The 27,239-nt window shown below is 37.6% G+C and overlaps 2 protein-coding genes and 1 long non-coding RNA gene across 4 annotated transcripts in view; 2 read left to right on the top strand and 1 right to left on the bottom strand.

The window, feature by feature from the left end:
- The window catches only part of ppp1r16b (protein phosphatase 1, regulatory subunit 16B), a 43,109-nt gene extending 40,678 nt beyond the window's left edge, over positions 1-2,431 (top strand). The window contains exon 11 of the mRNA XM_077726707.1: positions 273-2,431. Within this exon, the coding sequence (XP_077582833.1) occupies positions 273-719 (447 nt within the window). The 3' untranslated portion in view covers positions 720-2,431. The remainder of the gene's footprint in view (positions 1-272) is intronic.
- On the bottom strand, positions 522-26,188 carry LOC144203316 (uncharacterized). Of its 2 annotated transcripts, none has more exons than XR_013327661.1 (5): positions 26,039-26,188; positions 25,028-25,120; positions 24,308-24,419; positions 4,221-4,336; positions 522-743 (listed from the first exon to the last, which is right to left on the bottom strand). It is a non-coding gene; the product is annotated as an uncharacterized LOC144203316 (long non-coding RNA). The 2 variants fall into 2 exon arrangements; XR_013327662.1 differs by having other exon boundaries at positions 24,324-24,419.
- On the top strand, positions 4,229-7,498 carry fam210b (family with sequence similarity 210 member B). The gene is made up of 3 exons (XM_077726708.1): positions 4,229-4,747; positions 5,721-5,920; positions 6,898-7,498. The coding sequence occupies exons 1-3, from the start codon at positions 4,460-4,462 to the stop codon at positions 7,112-7,114; spliced, it is 705 nt and encodes a 234-aa protein (XP_077582834.1). The 5' UTR covers positions 4,229-4,459; the 3' UTR covers positions 7,115-7,498.
- Positions 26,189-27,239: the final 1,051 nt, after the last annotated feature.

Raw genomic sequence — 27,239 nt, 5'->3', positions numbered from 1 at the left:
TAGAGGGGCTGTAAAACACGAAAAACAAATAAGAGTGGACAGAGCTACTGCCACTGGCTTCCGGGTGACGATGCCATTTTGGGGAAAAAAATAAAAATAAAAAATAAAATAATAATACTAAAAATAAAAAACACTATTTGGACAACGTCGGCGGGCCGGATTAAAAAGCCCAATGGTGCCGAATATGGCCCGCGGACCATAGTTTGAACACCCCTGGTCTAAACTCTGGTCCTGTATTTTCAAATTGTAAAACTCTAACTTGTCATTTGAAGGTGAAGCCTGCAGAAGTGTCCGAACCTTCTGAGCAAACAAAGCTGCCGGCCATCCTCAAAGACGCCGGCATCAAACCCAACGGCCTCATCTCTACTTCTACGTGCGCACCTTCGCCGCCCGCCAACGGCATGAGCGGCGCCGCCACGCCCACCCATGACGAGCCCTCCCCTCGCGAGCGAGCGCAAACTCTCTCAGAGCTGAAAAAGCAGCGGTCGGCAGCCAAGCTTTTAAAACACCCCCTTTTCAACGGTCACCTGGTCAACGGTTCCATGGACTCCTTCTCCGACAGCAAGTCGCTCTTGGACGACCCTCGCATGCCGTTGGTGTCGTCCAATGGCAGCGCCGTTTTCTTCACGCCGGCTAGCGGTGAGCCGCCGCTACTCCGATTTAGGCAGCCCGTCGATGAAGAAGAACCCAAGTCGCGGACCTGCTGTTGCGTGTCGTAGCGTGGTTGCCGGGCGGATTCAAGGCTGGAGGGAAGATGAGAAAGAGTCATTCAAGATGGCGGACTTATTAAATAAAGCCTAACAAACTCATCTGGATTACATTTAAGAACTGTTTGGACTGATGGCAAAAGACAATTCAAGATCAGAATCTCCAAAGTCAACCTGATCCGACAAAATGGCCGACATCATGCTCACATTTCCAATGAATTTTGACCCAAAATGTGAGATAAACTCACATAACAAAATGCACTCTACTTATGGTTCCAATTTGCTAACAAGTGGACAAAATATTCCAGCCTAATTGTAATGGGCATCAAGAAGAGACCAAAACAAAAGTAATTGTAGTAAAAAGTTGGTGGTCGCCATCTTTAGCGATGCTACTGAATGTTAGAATACTATAACGGGACTTTCAAAGTGGAACCCAATCCGTCCTGTGATTGGAGGAGAGACCTCAATGTGATACTTTAGATGATTATTTCAACCATTTTGAGCCAGGAGAAAGAAATGTTGCCTTTACTCTGTTACATTGCTCTTAATTGATTATATATGGAAAAAAAGCAAGTGTCATTCATTGACGGTGCGCCTTTAAATGTGGTGCGCCTCATAGTCGTGAAAATATGGTATTTATTTTTAGATATAAAATATATTAAATGAAAAGCAAAACAAACTGAAATACACTCTTATGACCCCACATTTTTAATCTATAATAAGATTTAACTCATTACATGCCTGTCCCAATAATTACTATCTTTTCCATTTAAACTAGTATTACTGGCAAGTTTCTTATTTTCCAAACCTCCTATTCAAAATAGATTGGACAGCTCATTTAACAGTGAGTTTAATTAATGCCCTATAAAGGGTTAAATTTGCTATATTTCAAGACAGATCTAAAAAAATTAAACTCTTTATAACAGTAAAGGGAAAGGCCATAAAAGTATTATCATTACATCAACGTTCCCTTTGTATAATGTCCGATATTCGTATTTTTTGAGTGAAAACTGTCGACTAAACGTTCTTTTTTTAATTTATGACACAAGTTATGTGTCCCCACATTATTTATTGTTTGTGTGATGATTGAATGTGAAACAAATGAGAGCCAGCAAATGACTTTTTAAGTAAAAAAATGTAGCATTATTTGACATTAACCACCATTATTACCGTTACTGTACAGTGTTTTTTGGTCAAAATACCATACATGTTGCCTCATTTCCACGTGAGTGCCAAAGAGTCTTCCTTTACATAAAAAAATATGTAATTTAAGTGTTATCTGTTCATTTAAAACCATATTTGCCCTGCTCTCCCTTGCACAGTGTCAATTTGTACAAAAAAAATGTGTAAATATGAATGTGTGGGCTGCATTTGTCTTTATTGTTGTGTTTGGTGTTCTAATGGAAAATAAGATGAATTTTGCGCGTGTCATCTGCCTGCAAAGTACACTCAGGTGTCAGTGTTTTTAATGTGTTCCTTTCACTGTTTATTTTTTTTTGTTGTCACGTCAACAAAAGCATCTGCCTGTTATGGTGAAATAAATCGACGTGCTATTTTTTTCTTGCAAAATATACAGTAGTTACACGATTATCAACAGGTGTCCGTAAAAAGGACAAAAGGATATAAATAGATAGAAATATATTGAAAAAAAAACTATTGACAATTTTGTAATTGCTAGACTGCATTCACCTATTTTGAATAAATTGTATATTTTGAGAATTGAATGTTATCTGGTAAAGATGTGTCTTGGTTTTTTGTGTGTGTGTGTGTGTGTGTGTTTTGTAAAGATTTGCGTACACAAAAACTTATTTACTCGATTTCATTTTAGATATAATATTTAGATATATTTTTTTATAAATGGATTAAAAGAACTGGATTAAAATCTCTGAATATTCAGTTTTTTATAGATCTAAAACAATGTTTATTTTAGCTTTTTTTCATATATTTTTAGATTTTACAAAATGATTTTTTAACTAAAAACAGACAAAAGTGATTTCAAATTGACAATTATTGATTTAAAAGGGGGAAAATCAGGAAATTTAATTTACATCTATACTCTTCATTTAAATTTGATCCTAAAACAGAAATTAGGCACTCATGATTTACTTTCCCGGGCCGCACAAAATGATGCGGCGGGCCATATTTGGGCCCCCGGGCCGCCACTTTGACACCTGTGGTCTAAATTATTTTAAAGTCTGTGTATAGTATGTGCAATTAAATTAATTGATATTTTTAAATGAATCATAACAGATAAAGCATGCATAGGTTTCTTAATCTATTTTAATTTTCAAGATATTGTTTATCAACCCACATAGCAAATATTATCCTATTTATCCATGTATTAATTGTATTTAACACAAACAAAACGTTTTTAAATATTACATTTATTTTTGTTTTGTTTTTTTATTTAAGATAGCAAAAAGGGGAATTGTAATTTGACTAATGTTTATTTTACATTTTAAAAAATAAGTATTTTTTGTAATCATTTGTTGAACATGTAGTTGCTAGGCAAAATAATGTGCTTTTAAGTATGACACCCTTTTTTAAATAGAGTTTGAGACCTCTGCTCTAAATGATCTATTCAAGAGAACCCAAGAACTTCTCAAATAAGAGGGGGTCAGTTAGCCAGCATGTTTGCCAAGTAAATGTTGAAGAATTCCCCCTTGGAACACGCGCCAGGAAGAGTGAAAGTAATGGATGGAGGTGGACAAAAGCAAGGCAAACATAGCACACGGACAGCATCCTACACATGGCATGACCTTGCCGCCCCCACGCAAGGCCAGCTGGCTGCAGTCCCGGTCCATGGGGATTGGAGCCAGGACAAGGGCAAAGCCAAGTAAGACCAGGAAGTACTCAGTGCCAGGAGCACTTGGGATTCCTGACCAGTGAATGGACGACTTGATGAGAAGAAGGTTCCCACAAGACCAGATGATGTTTGAATGGGGATGTTGAATTTGAAATGAAGCTAAGGCTAAGTTTGCAACTAAATCAGTTGACAGAAACATTGAAGTGTGGCCCTCAAACTCATGAGTTTATCAATCCATATTAACATGATACAAAATGAGTTAAGAATGAATGGTCGTAATAAGTTACATATACTTGGGATAAGGTTAAATTCTTAAATTAGCATGACTAACTGACTCATTATAGCAGGTTGTAATAATGGTGGACAAATGCAGAATGTGGTGAGTGCAGTATGTAAAAGTTCATATGTAAAGGGTTTGCTATTTTTTTATATCATATATACTGAAAGCTCTACAGAATATTTTAAATCATTTTTGTTTTAAATTACACCCATCCTAGTCAATTATAGCACTCAAACTTAACTTCAAAGATGATAAATTCCCTCTAAAATAGTAATTAAAAGTAGTAAAATACACTTAAAAACTATGAAAATAGCACATCATAATATCCAAAAGGATGCACGTACATTGTGTAACTAAATATGACATTTTATGTAAGAGATACAACAGCACGCCCTAGAGGTCGCTTTAAACCATGCAGCTTACATACCTCACATCGGCGAGCTTTGTTCTTCCGCCGTGAGCCTCCTCCGGTCCGGTCTGCGGTTGCGCGACCTGCCTGTCAACAAGCGCTCTGCTGGGGGGGAAGAGTCAGCCGCCACCAACCTAGGGGGGAAGAGAGGGGGGCCCCAGTCAGCATGTTCGAACCGTCACTTATTGTTATCTAGCTTCTACCAACGGACACATTTTGGACTTGGAGTGACTCGGCTTGAGAGCGGAAAGACGGCCATGTTTCTAAGCCGTGCGGTGGCGACGCGTGTGCTACGTTATTCACCGAGCCCGTTGACATTAACGAGGGGCTTTCACCGGACCGGCTACGGGGGCTTGACCCTCGCGCACTCTACCGGAAAGGGAAGGGAGCCGCACCGCTACGTTTTGCTAACCCCCGACTGGGGACGCTGGAGAAGTCGCGGCGGCCCGGCGGAACTGACGGTTCTTTTCTCGAGCCACCGTGAGCTCTCCACCGCGGTTGCCCCCAAGAAAAGCCCAGATATGGACGACAAGAACAACGTGGAGGTATATTATTAACCCCACCGCGTAATGGCGATCGGATAAGGGAAACAAATATGGTGAAAAAACAGTATTACTGTACCTTAACGTTACGTTATCTAAAACGTTTCCGCGCATGCGCTTTGCTTATCGGCAAGCAGGTGTGTCCGTGACGCTTAATTTTACTGCAGGTAATGACGTCATACGTAAACATCTGTATCCCCCCTTAAATTAATCTTTACAATTATAATGAAAAAGTAAACACTTTTCACATTGGAAAAAATACGACATACAAAAATGTTGTGACACTTTACTAAAATAACTAGTGTCCAACTGGTTACATTTTGGCCCTCCCTCAACCTTATTTTAACTTATATTAACTGTGTAAACAAGCTACCGTGCAACAAAGGTTGACAAAAAGTAAATGTTGTGCAACAGTCGGCCTCAGGCTGGCGGTGTGTTAGAGACTTTGTGTCAAGTCGGACTTGAGTTTAGAAAGAAGTTGTTATCAGTCACAGAGGTCCCAGTGTTCCCCCTCCCATACAAACACCCACTCACACGACCCACCCTGGGCGCCACCCGGCCCCCTTTACTTTGAGTTTGGCCTTAGTGCCCCCTTTGCGAAACGGTTTTCTCAATTTTGCTTAGAATACATGTGTCAAAGTGGCGGCCCGGGGGCCAAATCTGGCCCGGCGCATCATTTTGTGCGGCCCTGGAAAGTAAATAATGAGTGCTGACTTTCTGTTTTAGGATCAAATTAAAATGAAGAGTATAGATGTATATTAAATTTCCTGATTTTCCCCCTTTTAAATCAATAATTGTCATTTTTTAATCATTTTTTCTGTTTTTAGTTCAAAAATAATTTTGTAAAATCTAAAAATATATTTAAAAAAGCTAAAATAAACATTGTTTTACATCAGAAATGGTTTTACAATATGATATTTTAAGCACCATTAAATAGTATTCCGACTAACACTTTTATTTTGTGTTTTTTGACCAGGACGAGCGCCATCTAAAGGAAGCAGCGCCGACTTCCTCGCATGAAGCAAAGGCCCCCGGGGGCCTGGAACCAGAGGGAGATAAGCCCAACAAGACCCAACAACTCAAAAAGGTCTTCAAGGAGTATGGCGCCGTGGGGGTCACCTTCCATGTGGGGATCTCCCTCATGTCTTTAGGAATGTTCTATCTTCTCATTTCCAGGTGACCACTTATATTTTTTTTCTTCATTGAAAAATGGTTCATCTTTTTGTCCACATATTTTTTTAAATAATGAAAAATCTAGCAAATGTTTAAATTAATTGTTTATTGTTGTCCCAATTCTTATATAAAGCACTTTAAATCAGTTTTTTTGCCTTCAATATGCAACTTAAAAAAATACATCAAATAATATAAACTTTAAAAAAATGTTTAGCCCAATGGCGGTTGGTTTTAGATATAATATATTTTTTTATATAACTGGATTAAAAGAACTGGAATAAAATTCCCTGAATATTCATTTTTTCTAGATCTAAAACAATGTTTATTTTAACTTTTTTTTAAACATATTTGTCGATTTTACAAAATGATTTTTGAACTAAAAACAGAAAAAAAATTGATTTGAAATTTAATATACATCTATACTCTTCATTTTAATTTGATCCTAAAACAGAAAATCAACACTCATGATTGACCTTCCCGGGCCACACAAAACCATGCGGCGGACCACATTTGGCCCGCGAGCCGCCACTTTGACACCAGTCGTGTAACCATTCAAAACAATCTTCAAACTGCTGTACTAGCATGTCAAAAAATTCTAACTAGTTGTTTCTCTGAAAGTGAAGAGGCCACATCCGGAACATCTTTTCTAACATGGACATGGTTTCATTTTAATTGAACAAAAGCGGTGCCAAACACTAAAGCCTTTCAGCCTTGTGTAGAGTGCGAACGACGTTTGGGCCGCCTGCCAAAGAGATTTACAGCCGATTAAGTGGAAGAGCCTGCAGTCTTTTCTCACACTACTGATAGATAATAAGCCTTCTGTGGTAAAGCCGCCATTGCCGCTAAGCGAGGAACATTATCAAGCTAAACACTTTAGCTACCTTGTTCTCAGCTGATTACAACCAGCTAGCTCACTTTGCTAACATAGCTTCTTTTAGCAAAGATACTAATAACCATAGTAACTTTTTTTGTCTCCATAGTGGCATGGATATGGCGTCCGTCCTGAGCAAACTGGGCTTCGGAGAGGCCATTATTCGCTCCAAGATGGCGGCCGGGACTAGCACTTTCGTCTTGGCGTATGCTGTCCATAAACTGTTTGCGCCAGCGCGCATTAGCGTCACGCTAGTTTCTGTGCCGCTTATTGTACGCCATTTCCGGAGGACGGGGCTATTCAAGCCGCCTCCTTCAACGCCATAATGTGGAGGATTTCGAGGACGGTATTGCTTTAAGAAATGAGTGAAGGAGCAAATGGGCTATGAAATGCCAGTGGATTTACAATCAGGGATGTTTTGGGTTAGCGCTTGCTTTATTTTGATCAAATTTTCTGTCTTTGTAATGACTCCAAAGTTCTTCCTTTTCAGTTTTTCTTCCACTTGATTGATCTTCTTTCTTCCTTGTGCGATTTGAAGTTTGAGTACTTAAAAATTTGGTTAACTTTGGAAAAAAATAGGCCTTTTTTTAAATAAACAAAGATTTGTGAAAATCTTTTTGCGCAAGAATATTTTTGTATCAGTTTAAAAAAATTTGTTTTCTATTTAAGCCAATTTAGTTCCTATTTATTTTATATAATGCCCTATAAAAGTGTAATAATTCCACTCAAAAATCACAAAACAAAATCAAGGCCCAAGATATCCAATGCCCCAAAAAATAGTTTTGTCTTAATTCATTTTTTTACCAAAACAAGTCTCCAAAAAATGTTTTTTTTTAATATCTTTTTCAAATGACTCGTTTTTTGAATACTTTTGGCCTTGATTTAACTTCATACATAACGACTGAATTTTTTTGTTAAGGCTGTACTTCCTATTTTAACCAGACTGTGGCGCTATTGCCTTTCAGCAATTCCCAATACAATGCAAGAAATTTCTACAAATGTCTTAATAAAAATAGGCTTTTCATCTTGGTTGGAATACATAACCTTTAAAAAATAATAATAATAAATCAATTAAAACTGCTAGTTAACATGACTGATTCTTTACAGTGTGCATATTTTCCCTAAAAAATAATTAAAGCGACATCTACAATAAATACAATCCATAAATAATAAATCATAGAAATATAATATATTTAATTAACTATAGATTTCTTTTTAAAGTCAACACTGAGGCACCACTAAGAGGCAGTGTAGTACTATGCAAAAAAATGACGATAACATACAATAGTATATTAAGTTTAAAGAAATTAAGAAAAAAATCCAATAAAAATGTTGCTATAACTCATTATCAGTCATACAAATATAATCTTTAAGTTAGCCCAATACATAAACATCATATAAATCATAGTCTGGTCTATAGCATGTCAGAAAACAACCCAAAAAACCCCAATATATGTAAACGTATCCCATTTTTTCCAACACAATTAGTCTACCCACAGTATAAAATCCATTATTAATATGTATTGAGACAGGGGCCAGAATTTCCAAGTGTACAAAGCCCCAATAGTTCGTAATAGTGGACAGTTTCCCCCTGCAAACGTCTCCTCGCCACCTTCAAGATTTGATGGGTCAGCTGAGCCCTTGCGACGACGTCTGCGTGTGTAAATGTTAAATAATTCAGTTCCCCAAAAGTTATCCGGCCAAATAAGTGCAAGGTGGTGTGTGACGACGGTGTGTGTGTGTGCTAGACATCAAGTGACTTTCCTGGGAATGGAAAAAGCCATGGCAGGTAGCTAGCTATGTGACACAAATGGATACCAACTAAACACACATACACACACATTTATACGAGATAGGAAAAAGTGCGGGTCTCATTAGCCACGAGGACGACAGGGAGCTGCCATCGCCTCTCCATCCCCTTCCTGTCCCCTATGGCGAGGAACAAATTGGTGACAGCGCTCCCAGCTAGCACCACGTGGCTGGTCTACCGGCGGGTCACGTCGCCGAAAAACGACTCCCGGGCGTCTGGTTGGTACGCAGCTCGTCAAAGAAAGCAATTCCCGCCTTCCTCGTATGTCTGCAGAGCCCAAACGCTTCCGGACGAGTACTGGGAAGTGCTAATTTGCGTTATGTTATCAAGAAAGTTTGAGTTTTTTGGACTTGTATTTGCTAAAATGCGATAGTCGGGGACCCATACCACCCTGGTTACAGCAGATGCCCTATGGCAGGTAGTATAGGTCTCACAAAGTATGGACAAATAGGCTTAAGGACAGTTTTTTTTAATCCTACATCCATTAGGACTCTAAACTTGCGGTAGCACGACACAGTCCCTTCTGTGTAATGATGGGTGAGGCTTTGAGTGGGTTTTCTTCGGGTACACATTCCTAAAATCCACATTCCTAAAACATGCATGCTAAGCTAGCTGGTTGAACATTCTAGATTATTGCCCCTAGTGATGAGTAATTGGTTGTCCTTAGCCTCGCAGTTCTGGGGTCGAGGGTTTGATTCCAGGACCGAACCTTCTTCCGGAACAAGGGTGTCAAACTCGGGTTGGTTTTTTTATAGATCTAAAACAATGTTTATTTTAACTTTATTTTAGATATATTTTTAGATTTTACAAAATATTTTTTGAACTAAAAACACGGAAAAAAATGATTTAAAAATGACAATTATTTATTTAAAAAGGGGAAAAAAATCAGGAAATGCAATATACATCTATACTCTTCATTTTAATTTGATCCAAAAACTGAAATTTGGCACTCACTTACTTTCCCGGGCCACACAAAATGATGCGGCGGGCCAGATTTGGCCCCCGGGCCGCCACTTTGACTTGTGCTATACTATCTGGTTGAACCCTCTAAATTGCCCCTACCTATGATTGGTTGTCTCCTTGTGCCTTGCGATTGGCTGACTGCCATGCCAAGGTGCTCCCCGCCTGGTGCCTGTGGTGAACTGGGATAGTCTCCAACACCCCCCATGACCTTTACATGGATAAACAGTTCAGAAAGTGAATGAATGAAGTCAACGTATTGTGCTGATGTCTTTGTCATTAGGGTGGAAAGTTTTCCACCGACGGCAAGTGGAAAGAAGCCGTCATTCAGTCAAGGAAGGATTCATCCATCATTCCAACTCCTGACTGCTCACTTTTGCGCTTTCAGCTTCTTATCTTCTTATTTTTTCCCAGCTCTCTCTCTCTCTCTCACAGTCTCGTTTTTTCCTTCTCCTCCCGAGTTAAGTTTAGCAGGTGCGCTCGTCGTCGTCATCCTCGGAGCACCTGTCAGCTGTCTGCCTTTATCACGAGTGGCGCGGCGCCACGGGGGCCGCCAGGAAAGTAAACCCCCGCAAACGCAAGGCCCACCACCCCTCCCGACCCCCTGGATCAACAGCTGCATCTTATTATTTGAAAAACACTGCTGCCAATCAACTTCCGTCGTCGCCGATTTATTTATTTCGCTTGTCGTGCTCTTTCCTCCTCAGGAATTTGACGCTCACCTGGTAAATGTGAGCAATTATAGCAGCGACGAGGGTGGCGGTTTGCATGGTGTTGCTCTAAATTGGTCTTGCAGGCGGATTCAAACTGACCAAAATGTCTTCATGCTGAGTACAATCCAACTACAATACATTTTCTGAACTGTTTATCCACATAAAGGTCATAGAGGGTGCTGGGGCTTATCCTAGCAAAGCCATAGTCACCAGGTGGGGGATACCTGGAACTAGTGGCCAGCCAATCACAGGGCAAAAGGGTAAAACAGGGAAAACCAATCGCACTTAGTGGCAATTTAGCATACAATTAGCCTGTTTAATATCCAAGTACTGTTTAATATCTAAGTGCTGTTTAATATCTAAGTGCTGTTGAATATCCAAGTACTGTTTAATATCCAAGTACTGTTGAATATCCAAGTACTGTTTGATATCCAAGTACTGTTTAATATCCAAGTACTGTTTAATATCCAAGTACTGTTTAATATCTAAGTACTGTTTAATATCTAAGTACTGTTTAATATCTAAGTACTGTTTAATATCTAAGTACTGTTGAAACCAGCTCTCAAAATTATATTCATGAGTTTAATATCTAAATATCTACTGTTTTAGACAGTACTTAGATATTAAACAGCACTTAGATATTAAACAGTACTTACATATTAAACAGCACTTAAATATTAAACAGTACTTAGATATTAAATTGAAACTGCCTCTAACTTCAATCTTTTCTACATGCATATTTTCCTTGTCAAAAGAATTCATTTAGTACTTTAAAAGTGATAAAATGACTCTGCCACCCCACAAATATCACTTTACTCTTAAATTCAAAGTATGAATCTCAAGGAATAACATCTAAAAGTAGGCGTTGTTCATCGCTCTCCATGCCAAAAAGGTTCACGACCCCTGACCTTGCATGTATGTTTTGGGGATGTAGGAGGAAAACCCACGCAAGCCCAGGGCAAATATGCAAACTCCACACAGTGCAGACCGACTTAGGATAGAAGCCACGACCTCAGAACTATGACGCCAAGAAGTACAATCCAACTACAAGCAAAATGCACCCTCAAAAGTCCACATTAACGGCCTCCACGACCAAAATCAGGTCCCGGCTCACGGCAACCGGACCACCATTGCCCACCATTGCCTACCACCACCTCAAACGCAAAGCAAACAGACAGACAATTTCTTCCAATTAGCCCCAAGCGGCCACTCCAATCCATTTTGGTCACCCCCGGGAGACGAAAGGACCCCTATTGCACGTCCCGGCCGAAATGAAGACGAATGCGCCAAAGTTGTCGCACGCTTAGGTTTCGCCTCACGCCACCGACCCCCCCAGTGACTCCCCCCCTCGCTGACTGGGCACACAGAAGCGACGTTAATACATATATTCACGACGGGCTTTCATTTTGGTGGCGAGAAAGCGCATCTATTCATCACAAAGTCGACAACAGCGGCGAACGTAATCATCGCTCATTCGGCGGAGTCGAGTTAGCGGCCCCCTCGCCGATCCCGCCCGAGGACACGGCGAGCCTCATGGAAATTTCTCTCAGCGATAATTCAAAAATAAAAAAAAAGCCACGTCATTTAGACTTTCTCCAGAAAGATTTGTTGCCGATTTGGAGCAATTTCAAGAGAAAAAAACTGACAGTTCAACGTTTCATAATTAGCGACACAGTACGACTTTCTTGCTTTTTCCTTTTCAAGACATTTCAAGAATCCTTCAGCATTTGACAGCTTTGACTTGTTCAAACTTTGGAGTATACGATTGATTCCCTCACCTGTTCCTTGCCGTTTAATATTGAAATAGTTTGGGGAAAAAAACGGCATCTGAAAAGAGGATATTCTAACCTTTCACTACTTACTACTGTATAGTTGACGAAATGTATGTTCAGCTTTTAGGCAAAGTATTACATGAGGAAAGAATTTATATATATTTTTCCCAGAATACCTAAATGCTCTCTTTTGCACGATGCTATCTTACTATTAGCTTCCCACTGATTAATATCCAAGTACTGTTTAATATCCAAGTACTGTTTAAGATCCAGGTACTGTTTAAGATCCAGGTACTGTTTAATATCCAGGTACTGTTTAATATCCAAGTACTGTTTAATTTCCAAGTACTGTTTAATTTCCAAGTACTGTTTAATTTCCAAGTACTGTTTAATTTCCAAGTACTGTTTAATATCTAAGTACTGTTGAAAACAGTAGATATTTTGATATTAAACTTTCATGAATATAATTTTGAGAGCTGGTTTCAACAGTACTTAGATATTAAACAGTACTTAGATATTGAACAGTACTTAGATATTAAACAGTACTTAGATATTAAACAGTACTTAGATATTAAACAGTACTTAGATATTAAACAGTACTTAGATATTAAACAGTACTTAGATATTAAACAGTACTTAGATATTAAACAGTACTGAGATATTAAACATACTGAGATATTAAACAGTACTGAGATTTTAGACAGTACTTAGATATTAAACAGTACTTAGATATTAAACAGTACTTAGATATTAAACAGTACTTAGATATTAAACAGTACTTAGATATTAAACAGTACTTAGAAATTAAACAGTACTTAGGAATTAAACAGTACTTAGAAATAAACAGTACTTAGAAATTAAACAGTACTTAGAAATTAAACAGTACTTAGAAATTAAACAGTACTTAGAAATTAAACAGTACTTAGAAATTAAACAGTACTTAAAAATTAAACAGTACTTAGAAATTAAACAGTACTTAGATATTAAACTCTCTCTTTTAGATAATAAACTCTCATGAATATAATTTTTAGAGCTGGCGACCAAAAGACCGGCGACCAAAAGTCCAGTCACAGTTTAAAATATGCCAATTTAACATCATAATAAATTAATGTATTTATGGACATTTATATGCAATTCCTATATTGTATATTGAATAGCTAAATACCAGGTTAAAATCAAATAATAAATGTTAGCTTTCAGGGAATGAAAACAAGAAAGCTCTCTCTATTCAACCATTTCTATTTCCTGACAGATTCTCAATTAAAAAAATGCGGGTATTCGGATACAAAGAGCGAACAGCCAATCACCCCGAGTGCATAAATGTGTGTTTTGGGCAGGCAAAACACAGAGCGTTGCTTTCATAAAATATATTAATAACGCAAGGGAAGACGTGCACGTAACGTAATCCATTGTAATGACTTCATTAAATGCCCTCATCAACACCTGGAGATAAATCCATTCGGGTTGTGGCAATAAAATGAGCTTTTCATCAAGAGTGGAGAGGCTATTATTCCTCTCGCCTTCAGATAGGACGTCATCTGTCCTGCCATAATATTAAGCAATCTGCCAGGATTTATGACACCTCAATGCATCCATGCTGCTCACAAAATGGTATTTTTGTGTGTATTTTTTTTTTAAAGAAGACAGTTGTCATTATGCACAGAAAAATATGTTTTCAATGTGGATGCTGAAATGGCAGCAATTGGCTAGATTGGGTTTGAATTTGTCATGCTGTTAGCTTAACTTCTGCACTATTATATATATTATATATATTATATATATATATATATATATATATATATATATATATATATATATATATATATATATATATATATATATATATATATATATATATATATATATATATATATATATATATATATATATATATATATATATATATATACACACATTTTTTTTACACAAAAGGTGTCTGCATAGAGATGGTGAAAACTGCAATAATTAAGATTCAACATATGGTATGAGGAAATAATTTTAAGAGAAAAATCAGCTGATTCGACATTATAACCAAATGCTAATAAGTTTTATGGAGAGAAAAATGGTATTGGATGATTGGTTAATTTTCGCATTTGAATTTGTGATTAAGTTTTTCATTTTTTAAAGATTGAAGGTTTTCAACTGTTTAAAAAAAATGAGTTGAGAAGTAAGTTTTCTCGCATATTTGTCGCTAAAAGAAATGATGACTGAATCGAGGTTACGGCTTATATGCGCATAAATTAGACTTGAACGAACTGCAAGATGAAAAAGACGAAATGCCATAACATTTTTTTTAAAATAGAGAAAAGGTAAACAGATGAAATGCATCTTACCTAAGTAGAATGCTACAGACACACTTCCTGGTTGTACTGCTCACATGACTTCCTTTTTGAATTTGCCTACACCTACCTATCGATTTACAGTTTCTCAGAAATACCATGTACAAAGATTTTTTCTTAAGATTTTCCCTTCAAAATAACACATTTGTACTCCCTATTAAAGCCATGAATATGAAGGTGAAAATTATGAGTTAGGGGGCGGCTTATACGAGAGAAATTGTCAAATTCAACCATTTTAAGGCGATTTTAAGGGTGCGGCTTATACGTGGAGGCGGCTAATATGCGAGTAAATACAGTAATCTACAGTAAAAGGCTAGCAAGAATAACAAGCTATGTATACCTAAGTATTATATACATATGTATGCCCTACTTTGTCATGGCGTGACAGAAAGAGCCCACATTATGCAAAAAAAACATGTTTTCCCCCCAAAAAATTCATGTTAGATTCCATTGTGGGGAAAATACTCCCAAGAACCTTGTTCATGAAACTGGTCCTTGCGACAAGAAGTAGCAAACTTATCTTGAGTAGCGCCTCATATCTGCCAACCAATGTGAAAGTTTTTGACAAAAAAAAAAAAAAAACTCATCCGTATCACTGCGCTGGCAAAGAAAACGTGACAAAAGAAGAGTGATGCGCGGGAAAGTGTTTGCCAACTGGAGAAATTGGAAGGCATCGATGTCACCGTCTTTTAAAAAATGCATCAAGGGGGAACTCGCGGGATGACAGAGTCGTGACCGGCGTCATTGCATGCTTGGCGTGTGCTTCTTAATAATGAAAATACGTTCAGCTGGACAAGAGTAAGTAAAAAAAAAAAAAAAAAATGAAGAAATAAAACTAATTCCGTTTAAAAAATATCCATTAATAAGGCTTAATATGGCATTTTAGTGCACAAAAAGTCAGTTTTTCATTGACATTTTTTTGTTGTGTTAAGCTAACTCCATGATTTTCAGTTTGTCATCACAAACTGGCACCAAAATTTGAAAAAAAATATCCACAAATAAGGCTTAATATGGCATTTTAGTGCACAAAAAGTCAGTTTTTTCATAGACAAATTTGGTTATGTTAGGCTAACTCCATGATTTTCAGTTTGTCATCACAAACTGCCACCAAAATTTGAAAAGAAATATCCATAAATAAGGCTTAATATGGCATTTTAGTGCACAAAAGACAGTTTTTCATAGACAATTTTGGTTATGTTAAGCTGACTCCATGATTTTCAGTTTGTCTCCACAAACTGCCACCAAAATTTGAAAAAAATATCCATAAATAAGGCTTAATATGACATTTTAGTGCAAAAAAGTCAGTTTTTTCATAGACTATTTTGGTTATGTTAAGCTAACTCTATGATTTTCAGTTTGTCTCCACAAACTGCCACCAAAATTTGAAAACGTCTCACTTAAACCATGTGGTATAAATCCAGTTTGTATGCATTGGTGCCCAGTGAGTACAGGGACAATTTGTTAGCTATAGCGTCCACTGTTATTTTTCCATACCGCTTGAGAAACTCAGAAACAGATTGTGTTTGTTTTTGTCTACGCTTAGCCGCCTCACACATGGATGTTCGTCCAAGAACTTTCTGCTTGAACAAATAACGCGACTTGCGTCTAATCGCAACTTTCTTCGGCATGGCGGAGACTTTTGAGGCTAACCTTCTGCTTGTGTTTGTTTGTGAGAAAATATCTGATACACGTATATCTATTATTCGCGGGAGGTCGCGTGTTAGGGTCACAGTATATATTTGTACAGCAAGACGAATGTGCGATTGGGGTTCTGAGTGTCTTTACTCGCCTGTGCTTGATTCCATCAAGTTTTAAATCAGATTTATGCTATTAAAACTGATTTAAATCCAAAATATCGGTGTAGTCTACAATGTTGGAGTTGTTTGACCTGTATTATCCATCAGCAAGGTTATAACTTGCCTAACAATGTTGTTGTTGTTAACAAAGTTGGCATCTTTACGAGTTTTTTTTTGTATTTTTTATTGCTAGCTCAAGTGTTCCGACTCATTTCACTAAACTGCACAAACACATCCTTAATTGCCGGTTTCGAACTAATGGATATTGCCCGTTCATGAGTAAATGGGATGAATGGAGGAGCCAGTGTTGATTAATAAAGCCTGGCCTTGATCTGCATTTTTAAACACATTTTATCATAGGAATTACATCTATTCATCCATGTTTTGACTTTGTGATTTCTGTTCAGTATAGTCAGGTCATCGACAAATGAAAGGCCGTGGACAAATGACTTTATAACAAAACAAAATAGTTGATTTTAGAAAGAAAAGCTATATAAACATGGGTCATTTTCCAGACATAAACCTCATAGAGAACCAACCCTACCTACTGACAAAGCATAAAACTAAATATGCAAATAAAATCTGAACTACACATCAAACCTTCAATCGAATCTCTACTCTGCAAAATGAATGGACTATCTTAACTAGCTTAACATAAAATCTAGGTCATTTTCCAGACATAAACCTCATAGAGAACCAATGCTACCTACTGACAAGGCCTAAAAACACAAGAAAAGCCGGAAATAAAGTCTGAACTGTACCACCTAACCTTCAATCGAATCTGTACACTGCAAAATGAATGGACTAGCTAGCTTAACATAAAATCTAGGTCATTTTCCAGACATAAACCTCATAGAGAACCAATGCTACCTACTGACAAGGCATAAAAACACAAGAAAAGCTGAAAATAAAAGCTGAAATGTACCACCAAACCTTCAATCGAATCTGTACACTGCAAAATGAATGGACTAGCTAGCTTAACATACAATATATGTCATTTTCAAGACATAAACCTCAGAGAACCAATGCTACCGACTGACAAGGCATTAAAACACAAGAAAAGCTGAAAATAAAAGCTAAACTGTACCACCAAACCTTCAATCGAATCTGTACGCTACAAAATGAATGAACTAGCTTAACTTGCATTGAGCCAATTATCAAACCGTATCTACTTTAAGCAAGATCAATGGCAAAAAAAGAAGAGTAATGGCCACCTTGTTATTTTCCCCCCACAATTGCATTTTCCTTTTAATCACATAACGACTCTGATTGCTGTTAGCGAAACTGCAAGAGCCCCGACAGATGGATCGGTACGATCACGACCGGGGACAAAAGGCCTCGACCCGAGAGAGCTCCGCAAAGGCAGCGTTCCTCAACTGGCCACCGAGGAAAGCTTTGAAATCGTTGATTGTTATCGGTAGGAAACAATGGCGAGTCATTTTTGAGGCGACGAGGCACAACGGAACAATCCACGGACGCAAGAGACTACTGATATGGGAGCTAGCAGGCAGGCAGTCTCCTGGAAAAATGATCACGGCAAACAGCATCTCCACAAAACGTAAAAATCATTTTTATTGCTACGCCGGGAGCTTGTTAGGACTCCACAAATTGGACAGTTTACAGACTCTGATAGCTACACTGTGATTTCTAGTTAGCACAGGAGCATTGAAAAGTGCTTTAGAAACTCTTTAACCTCACTATTTGGATAATACTCCCTTTAACAATAAATATGGGTGATAAAATGATAACGATGATTATGAAATATATTTTTTTCAATAAAAATATTAACATTTCGATAAAAAAATGATCATTTCAAACTGTAATTACATCACCTGGCCACCACGGAGAAGGAGGCGCTGTTGCAAGATGAATGCTAGTGCCAGGAGAAGAGAAACATGTTTTTAGCATGTTAGCAATAGAGGCTAACACGGATCATGAGCGCAAAAGGTCAATAAAACAGACAAAATAAGCAATTATGAGATGCAGGGTGTTTTAGCATGTTAGCAATAGAGGCTAACACGTAGCATGAGCGCAAAAGGTCAATAAAACAGCCAAAAGAAGCGATTATGAGATGCAGGACAACACCGAGTCGACCCAGTAGAAGATCCAAGGCGAAAGATTCGGAAATGTGTTTTTAGCATGTTAGCAATAGAGGCTAACACGTAGCATGAGCGCAAAAGGACAATAAAACTGCCAAAATAAGTGATTATGAGATGCAGGACAACACAGAGTCGGCCCAGTAAAAGATTCAAGGAGAAAGATTCGGAAATGTGTTTTTAGCATGTTAGCAATAGAGGCTAACATGGAGCATGAGCGCAAAAGGTCAATAAAACAGCCAAAATAAGCGATTATGAGATGCAGGACAACACCGAGTCGATCCAGTAGAAGATCCAAGGCGAAAGATTCGGAAATGTGTTTTTAGCATGTTAGCAATAGAAGCTAACACAAAGAATGAGTGCAAAAGGTCAATAAAACAGCTAAAATAAGCGATTTTGAGATGCAGGACAACACCGAGTCGACCCAGTAGAAAATTCAAGGAGAAAGATTCGGAAATGTGTTTTTAGCATGTTAGCAATAGAAGCTAACACAAAGAATGAGTGCAAAAGGTCAATAAAACAGCTAAAATAAGCGATTTTGAGATGCAGGACAACACCGAGTCGACCCAGTAGAAAATTCAAGGAGAAAGATTCGGAAATGTGTTTTTAGCATGTTAGCAATAGAGGCTAACATGGAGCATGAGCGCAAAAGGACAATAAAACTGCCAAAATAAGCGATTTTGAGATGCAGGACAACACCGAGTGGACCCAGTAGAAGATTCAAGGGTTTAACTTTAACACAGTCATATCAAAGAAGATATTTTTTTTACGAGAAGGCGAACACCTAATGAAAAACAAGGTAAGTGGCTGCACAGATGTTGTGATAAAGTTTGAAACGCAGACGTCTCTTAAGTTCGATCCGTCGTGGAGACTTGTGTGGGTTGAAAACAGATGCTTGCTACGCGGGTGACAGTTTACAGAACATACCGTCTCGGAAAGTTAAATTAAATATGGTCTGTGACAACCAGGTTTGTCCAATTACTTGTTTTTGTCAGAAGAAGACGAAAAAAAATGAACAGCATTTCTAGACAGCTGTTTCCCGACAGGTTTAGCTCAATAAATGAGTTTTTTTTTTGAGAGTTAGCTTACAAAACTCAGTTTTTGAGAAATGTAATAAATCCTGTGTGTCTATCTTTATTTTGAGTGTACATGTACTTTTTGGTCATGATTTTTTTGGTGAAAAATTACAAAAAAATGGGCCTATTTTGCTTTTTTGTTTCATGATTTAACCAAAAAAATGTCTTTACAGTAGTAGGCAGTTGTTAAAAGTACTGTGACTGGATTTCTAAGAACATTTTGTTATTTTGTCTTCCCGCTTTTCAAACAAAACGATTTTAAAAATGGTTTCCTCAGAGAGAGCGATCACTCCACTGATTCCAAAGTTATGAGGATGTCCTCCTAGAAAAATCCACTAAATCTTCTTCAGCAAAAAAAAATATGAAATTCCTTTCGGAAAAACTACATTCTAATATGACATTCTAACAATATCGAAGTATAGCATTGAAGCCCGAATTCCAAGAGGATTACGCCAGGTTAAAGTTCTCACAGTGCAATTTCACATGACCTTAACATACACCAAGTGAGAACGCGTGTTAAAAAATTCACGTCTACGTGTACGGACTTGAGCATGCGGCTCACGAGTGTATGTATCTGTACGTGACGCTGTCCGTCTCTCAGCCTGACGGGTATATTGTTGAGTAAAAAAAGCAGCCTCTCTCTCACCACGGCAACGCGTCCTTGCCCGCTCAACCCCGTCTGACAGTGAGCCGCCATACGGATGGCCTACGCCTCATGCATATGGAGGAGAGGGCACCAAGAGGCAAAAAACAACCATCTGTGTGGCGTGTGCATGCTAGCTCATTGCCTATGATAAAAATCACCCATCACAATCTACCACACTTCAATATTTGTCAGCATTATATGAAGGAAGACTATTACAACCTATGGGAATTTTTAAAAGAAAGCCTAACACATGGGCTAAGTTCGCATAGGCAAACTACGGCCCGCGGGCCAAATACGGCCCGTTAGGCTTTTTAATCCGGCCCGCCGACGTTGTCCAAATAATGTTTTTTTTTTCCCCAAGATGGCGGTGTCACACGGAAGCCAGTGGCAGTAGCTGTGTCCACTCTTATTTGTTTTTCGTGTTTTACAGCCCTTCTATCTTTTTTTTAAATGGCATTTTAATATTTCTTAATACATTCCTTTTTACTTGACTTTGTACTTTATACTTTTTACTTTAATGATGAGTGATGAGTATGTTAATACTTTAGTCCCTTTTTTCTGTTTGTTTCATATGTACTGTTAACGGATGCACTTTTTTATATGTATCCTATCTTGTGCTAACCTAACGGATGCACTTTTTTATATGTATCCTATCTTGTGCTGACCTGGCCCATCTGTCATATTTCTAATCGGGCTTGTGTGGGTTTTCTCCAGGTACTCTGGTTTACTCCCACATCCCCATAACATGCTAGCCTAGCTATTTGAACACTCTAAATTGCCCTTAGCCATCATTGATTGTCCATCTCCTTGTGGCCTGTGATTGGCTGTCCACCGATTCAAGGTGTACCTCTGACTGATGCCTGTAATTAGCTAGAATAGGCTCCAGCACCCCTACGACTCTTGTGGTTCTGAAGATGAATGTATGAATAAAAATGCCAGACTGATGTTAAAGTAAACCAAAGAGAAGGTGAATAAGTACTACAGATTTCAGTCCAACTTCAAGACAGCATCACAACAGCACAAAAAAACAGCAGAAAAACTCAGAAAAACATAAATCACTCATGTCCTCAGCGAAAGCAAGTTTCAAAAGAATAACTGCCTGAATTGTTCAAAGAAAAATGTCAAACCTAGCAGAAAGGAATGTAGATTTTTTACCGCAAAAACGTCAAAACATTAAAAGTATATCATCGTGACCTGAAAGATGGAAGAAGTGATTGACTATCTAAGGTTCCCAAGAGGTGGCAAATGTCCCCGCACTGAGGAATGGAGTCTTTTCTTGGGGTTTTTAAGGGTGTGCTCTATGAGCCGGCGGAATGAAAGTGGCCACCGACCAAAAAAAGGTCGGGGCTACAGCATGTTTAATTCTCTACAGGAAGGCAAAGGTCTCACATCAAAATTCCACTAAAGTCCAATGGAGGCTTGTAATGAGAAGATGGCGTGAATGGCGTTGGGCTAATCAATGGAAAATACACATTTGTGCAAAAAAAAATCCACTTTTATGCCATTATGCCAGACAAACTTAAGAAAAACCTATGAGTTTTGAAAAAAAAAATTGGAATCAAATGTAATGGTAATTTTTTGTATTCCACTGACCCATTGTAGTTTCCCATATCTTCCAAAAACAAGTTTACTCATTGTCATCTATGTTACAGCACCAAAAAAAAACCAAATCCACTTACTTTTTTTGCTAAAAGCACGGTCATGCCCACCTATTTTTAAATCCTGCGAGAATAAACATGATTTACACACTTCATCAACAAAATCACACATGCTGAGATACGAAGTGTGACATCGGGAGGACTAAAATAGAACTCAGTCATGAGCGATGAATACATTTGTGTGGGTCACAGAGCTTTTTTTTGTTTTGTTTTTTTAAAGAGAGCGAAATCAATCAAGCGTTTGATCACAATTATTATTTCCAGTTGAAAATAGCACTTTGTTCAAAAACAACTTCTTTAGAGATGAGTTCATTCACACAGTGATGATTTTTCATGTTTGTTTGTTGTAATGTCAGTCGGTCTGAATAACGACAAACTACAAAAGGTGCTCGGACGTTTGGTCGCCGGTCTTTTGGTCGCCGGCCAAATGGTGACAGAGAGTTTATTGTTGAAACCGACTCTCAAAATTATATTCATAAGACATAGTTTATTATCAAAGAGAGAGTTTAATATCTAAGTACTGTTTAATATCCAAGTACTGTTTAATATGTAGGTACTGTTTAATATCTATGTACTGTTTAATATCCAAGTACTGTTTAATATGTAGGTACTGTTTAATATCTAAGTAGTGTTAATACCCAAGTACTGTTTAATATCCAAGTACTGTTTAATATCCAAGTACATTTTAATATCTAAGTACAGTTTAATATCTCAGTACAGTTTAATATCTCAGTACAGTTTAATATCTAAGTACTGTTTGATATCCAAGTACTGTTTAATATCTAAGTACTGTTTAATATGTAAGCACTGTATAATATCTAAGTACTGTTTAGTATCCAAGTACTGTTTAACATCCAAGTACTGTTTAATATCCAAGTACTGTTTAATATCTCAGTACTGTTTAATATCGAAGTACATTTGACCAGCAACCATACGTCCAGTCACGACTACAAAATAGCCAAAGTCCGTTTGTAATGACTTCCAAATAGTCTCGATGTCAGACTCCTGGTTTCTCCTAACTTTGTCCTTAATGGTCAATCTACCAAACGTTCCTGTGCACGGCCGTGGGTGGGCGCGGGTGTGTGTGTTCCAACTCCTGTTAAAAAGCAATATGCTCCCAGCAAGTGACGCTGACCCGCCCAGTGGGTATTGTCTATTGCCAGTTGCTGATGTGTGTCGCTGTAGTGTGTGTGTGTGTGTGTGTGTGTGCGTGTACGTACAAAGGCTGCTGACAGGAAATTGGCATCCCACTCGGGTGCAATCGCAAGGTCACAGGGCCGCACCGCAAACGGCTTCAGTCAGTAACTGGTGATTGTTTTGGTAAAAGGTCCAAACCCCTTGGGCCAAAAGGCTAACAAGAGCGCAAACAACTTGTCGTCAAACAGGATGCAAACTTCGTGAGATTTTTTTTTTCTTAGAGGTCGTGAGGGCAAGGTTTACAACTTTTTTTTTTTAGACACTATTTTGGTTTGGAGCATTTTTAGTTGATACAAAAGTAGTGGTAGATGTTGAAGCCAAAATAAATCGATTCAGCCATCATTTTTTGGAGTGACAAATACGGCTTATATGTGAGAAAATATGGTAGCTATGCTAAACATAATGGTTAAATATTATTAAAAAAATCCAAAGGGAAAAACGAAGTGGATTCAGTCATCATTTTTGGAGGGACAAATACGGCTTATATGCGAGAAAATGTCTTTTTTTTTTTTAAATCAGTGTTAAATCAATCTCAAATAAAGTTTTAGTTATTTAATAATTTATTTTGTTAAGATTTAAATTCCTTTTTATACATTACATTTTGCTGCATTGCATGAAAATGTATTTGAAAAGTTTTCTGACAATCCAAAAATTCCTGATTTTTGTGTGTGTGATGATCAAAATAAATATCTTTCACATCTTAAAAAGCCCTAAATTTGCCTTCACAAAAACTATAAAAACATTTTGAACCCACCACATTCCACAGTAGCATAAACAGAGGACAACAAGGATACACACACACACACACACGTTTTTCCTACTCGTCAATAGAAAAGTAAGCGACTCTTTCTCCAGATATTTTTAGATATGGATTCATTTCATTGGGCGAGATAAGACGCCAGTAGTAGGACGGATAAATAAGTAAATAGGACATGGTGCGAAAAACAGGAGGCGGTGGCAGTGTCGGGCTAGTTTGGCCCTGGGCACATCCATTGATGCGGCGGAGATAGAGATGCCTTTCATCGTTGCTTCTCAAGAGCCAGCGCATCAAATTCTACAACCGTCAGTCGGCTACTCCGTTCGGGGGTGCTACGTGTTTTTTTTTTTGCTCCAAATATCATTATGAGACGTTAAATAATTTGGGAAAAATTAAAAAAACATCATTGGGGAATTATAGACTGATAACAATTCGATCTGTGAAACCCAAATATTTCTTAAAACTAACAATTGACCACATTGCTATGTCGTGTTTTACCCATAATGCAACACCGTTACAGCAAATGTCAAACAAAACTGAGCATTATTATACCATAACATCCATTTATGCAAATTCCATATAAAAATGTGAACACTTGAAATACAGTTTTGAACTTTTTGGTGGGCGTGGCTTATTTTCCCCAAATTACATGTTAAAAAGTTCTATTATTAATTTGAAAAATATTATAGATGAACTCACCAAATTATCACGGTACCTTAGTGGTTAGCATGTCGCCTCACAGTTCTTTGTTGGCTTCAATCCTGTGCAAGTTATGCTTCATACGTGGGTTTTTTCCGGGTATTCAAAATTTCTACAATCGAACACAACAAAGCATGTAAGATAAACTGGCTAAACAAGCCAAATTGTTCCCAAAATTGACACATATTTAGTCACATAGGGCACACAAAGTCTAAAATTTTCTCCAAAGTGGACCGGGTGGCCAATTAGTATGCAGTAAATTCAAAATTCTGTAGATGTCGCTATATGATGCTGACAGCTTGATTGTCTAGGTACATTGCTTGCTGACGCGCTATATTTATACAGTGAAAAGGCAATGGGAATGCACCAGTTACCGAGACAATCCAGATTAGATCTGAAATGGGTAAAACCAGATTAGTTTTACAAAAAAAAAACATACTAAAGAAAAAAACATGTAATAAAAAAAATTCTGTCCAAAAGTTATATGGCGTACACAATTTAAAATGTCTATTAAACCTATAAAATACAGGAAAAATCTAAACAGTGACAAGTATGGCATAATGACATCAAGTAACTAAAATTAAAATAGTTTACTAACTCAATCAATCCACTACCAGACCTCCAAACCCAAATACTTTGACAGCAAATTAGTACATATCTCCTAAACAAAATCAACAGTTATTTTACATTTCATCATAACCCAACATTCACATGACCTACCCGCTCATCCCAAAACAGCTGTTGTGATTAGCGGCGGTGTTTTGGACGGGATCGTCGTCCGGACGAGACGAGCCGTCAACACTCTGTCATCATCTGAAACATGAAGACCATTAAGACACAATTACAACGCGTTAGCGTGCCCTAGATGTCTCAATTACAGACACTACTGGTCTTTTTTTTCCTTTTTACACCCACATCAAGTATAATGATATCAGGTATTGTCTTGACACCCACCCTATTAATTGCTGACATTGTCATTTATCCCTTTGCTCATTAAGCAGGCGTGATTTATAGCCACACGCTACTGTGGTAACGTGATTTTATCGTGTGGTCCTTAGAAACAGCGTGTGTATTCTTTCAATCAGAGCAGATTAACATGGCTTTGATATATGAGCAACATTAAGCAAAAGCGGAGCAGATGGCCAATACAGTGCACTATTATGACAATTACATAGGCAGAGTACTTTTTCATCTTGCGTTTTCTTGCTTATGGATCCATTCTTTTAATGTGCCAAGATACAGCCGTTTTAATCACTGCTCATAGAGATGGATATATCTTTCTCACGTGCCATTTGTTTGCCATTTTATAATGGACAGTTTATAAAGTACAAGTCCTTGGAGGTCTTGGTGGTTGCATTTATTTCCATTCGTTTTAATTGACAAAATATATTGGAATACTTGAAGGGATATCCAAAAATACATATTGCCTGGACAGTAACATTGTACATTATGCCTGTAATACATTGCACATTATAGCTTTCATATATTAGTTAACTGGTAGTTTTATTTCCGCGTAGCATTTGTGGCACGTTGTGAAAATTATGACACGATTAGTTTACAAAAGCGGTTAATAAAAAGTTAGATCTTACCTTGGAAAAAGCAAACATTGACCAGCGAGACTAAATAGCAACAACACGCTATGCTATTGAACTAGCATCTATTAGCGTTTAGCAGGTGGACTTAATTAACACACGTTAAAGACAACATAAAAAGATATAAAAAGATACTTACAAGGAAGATAGCTCTTGCGTCGAAATGTTGAGTTGCGTAGTGTGTACGATTTCGTTTTGTATACATTGCAAATTAAATGGATCTTAAATTAACTTGGTGGAAATGTTTGTCTGCGTTTGCGGCCATTGATTGAGACCCGGAAGTAGTAAAAGCCACGTGATTCGAAGATGAAAAAATAAAAGCTGGGCAATAAACGACGATGACTTAATTTGTAAAACAAATTAAGTGTACAATTAACGCTTGCTTTTTAAAACGTATCTTGACGTACACAATTACAACATAAACCATCATTTGTGTCAAGAACCCAACTTTGAGCTATTAAAAACATCTTTGCGCAGCACACATGATTTTGTTTTGAATGACATTTTATTTAGACTCCATCAAAATAAATGAAAATCTGTCAGCAAGTCCAGTTGAAACAACAAAGATAAAACTGCTCTATTTTGGCAAATTTAACTCTGAAGAAACGCTGGGCAAATGGAAAGACACACCGGGATTGGTCACTGATGCAGTGATTATGGTGTTATCTGAAAACCCATAGATCTTGAGAAAAGCGATAATTATTTATTTCTTTGAAATGTATTCGCTGTTAGAAAAACAAGTCGTTATAGAAAAATAAAATTAAGACTTAGTTGCCATTGACGATTTGCTGGTCATGCTTGATCTCATTTGGGTTGCGGGTGAATTGAAGCCCTAACTAAAGCATGCTGACTTTCTATGGAGGAAAGGGTAAATCGTGGATTGGTCGCCAGTTAATCAGAGAATCATTTAAAGTCACATTCACACCACATGACAAATATCCTGAACTTCAAAAAAAATGAAAGTCCACTTGAATGTTTAACACTGGGTGGAATACATTGACAGTATTGTAATACTCGTACATTGATTAATGTTTTCATGTTTCAGAGCGATGAATCAAAATATCAATTCTCATCCAGTAGATGGCATTAGATTCATAATTAACCCGAGTGTCCACTTTTTTCTGACTTATTTCTTTAAAAGTGTGCAGTGAGGTTATTTCAAATGTTAAAATATATACCTGAGCTCAAAAAAACATGGGAAACACTGTTCTTAACGAGTGACACTTTACAACATTAAGACGATTCTGTTTATCTCCAAGAACAATGGCAACTGCAAAGAAAATGTCAACAATATTTTACAATAGAAAATAGTTTCGTCTATACTATAAAATCTGACAAAT

The sequence above is a fragment of the Stigmatopora nigra genome, chromosome 10 (assembly GCF_051989575.1).
Source record: "Stigmatopora nigra isolate UIUO_SnigA chromosome 10, RoL_Snig_1.1, whole genome shotgun sequence".
NCBI classification, from domain to species: domain Eukaryota; kingdom Metazoa; phylum Chordata; class Actinopteri; order Syngnathiformes; family Syngnathidae; genus Stigmatopora; species Stigmatopora nigra.
This window is presented reverse-complemented; position numbering and strand designations above follow the sequence as displayed.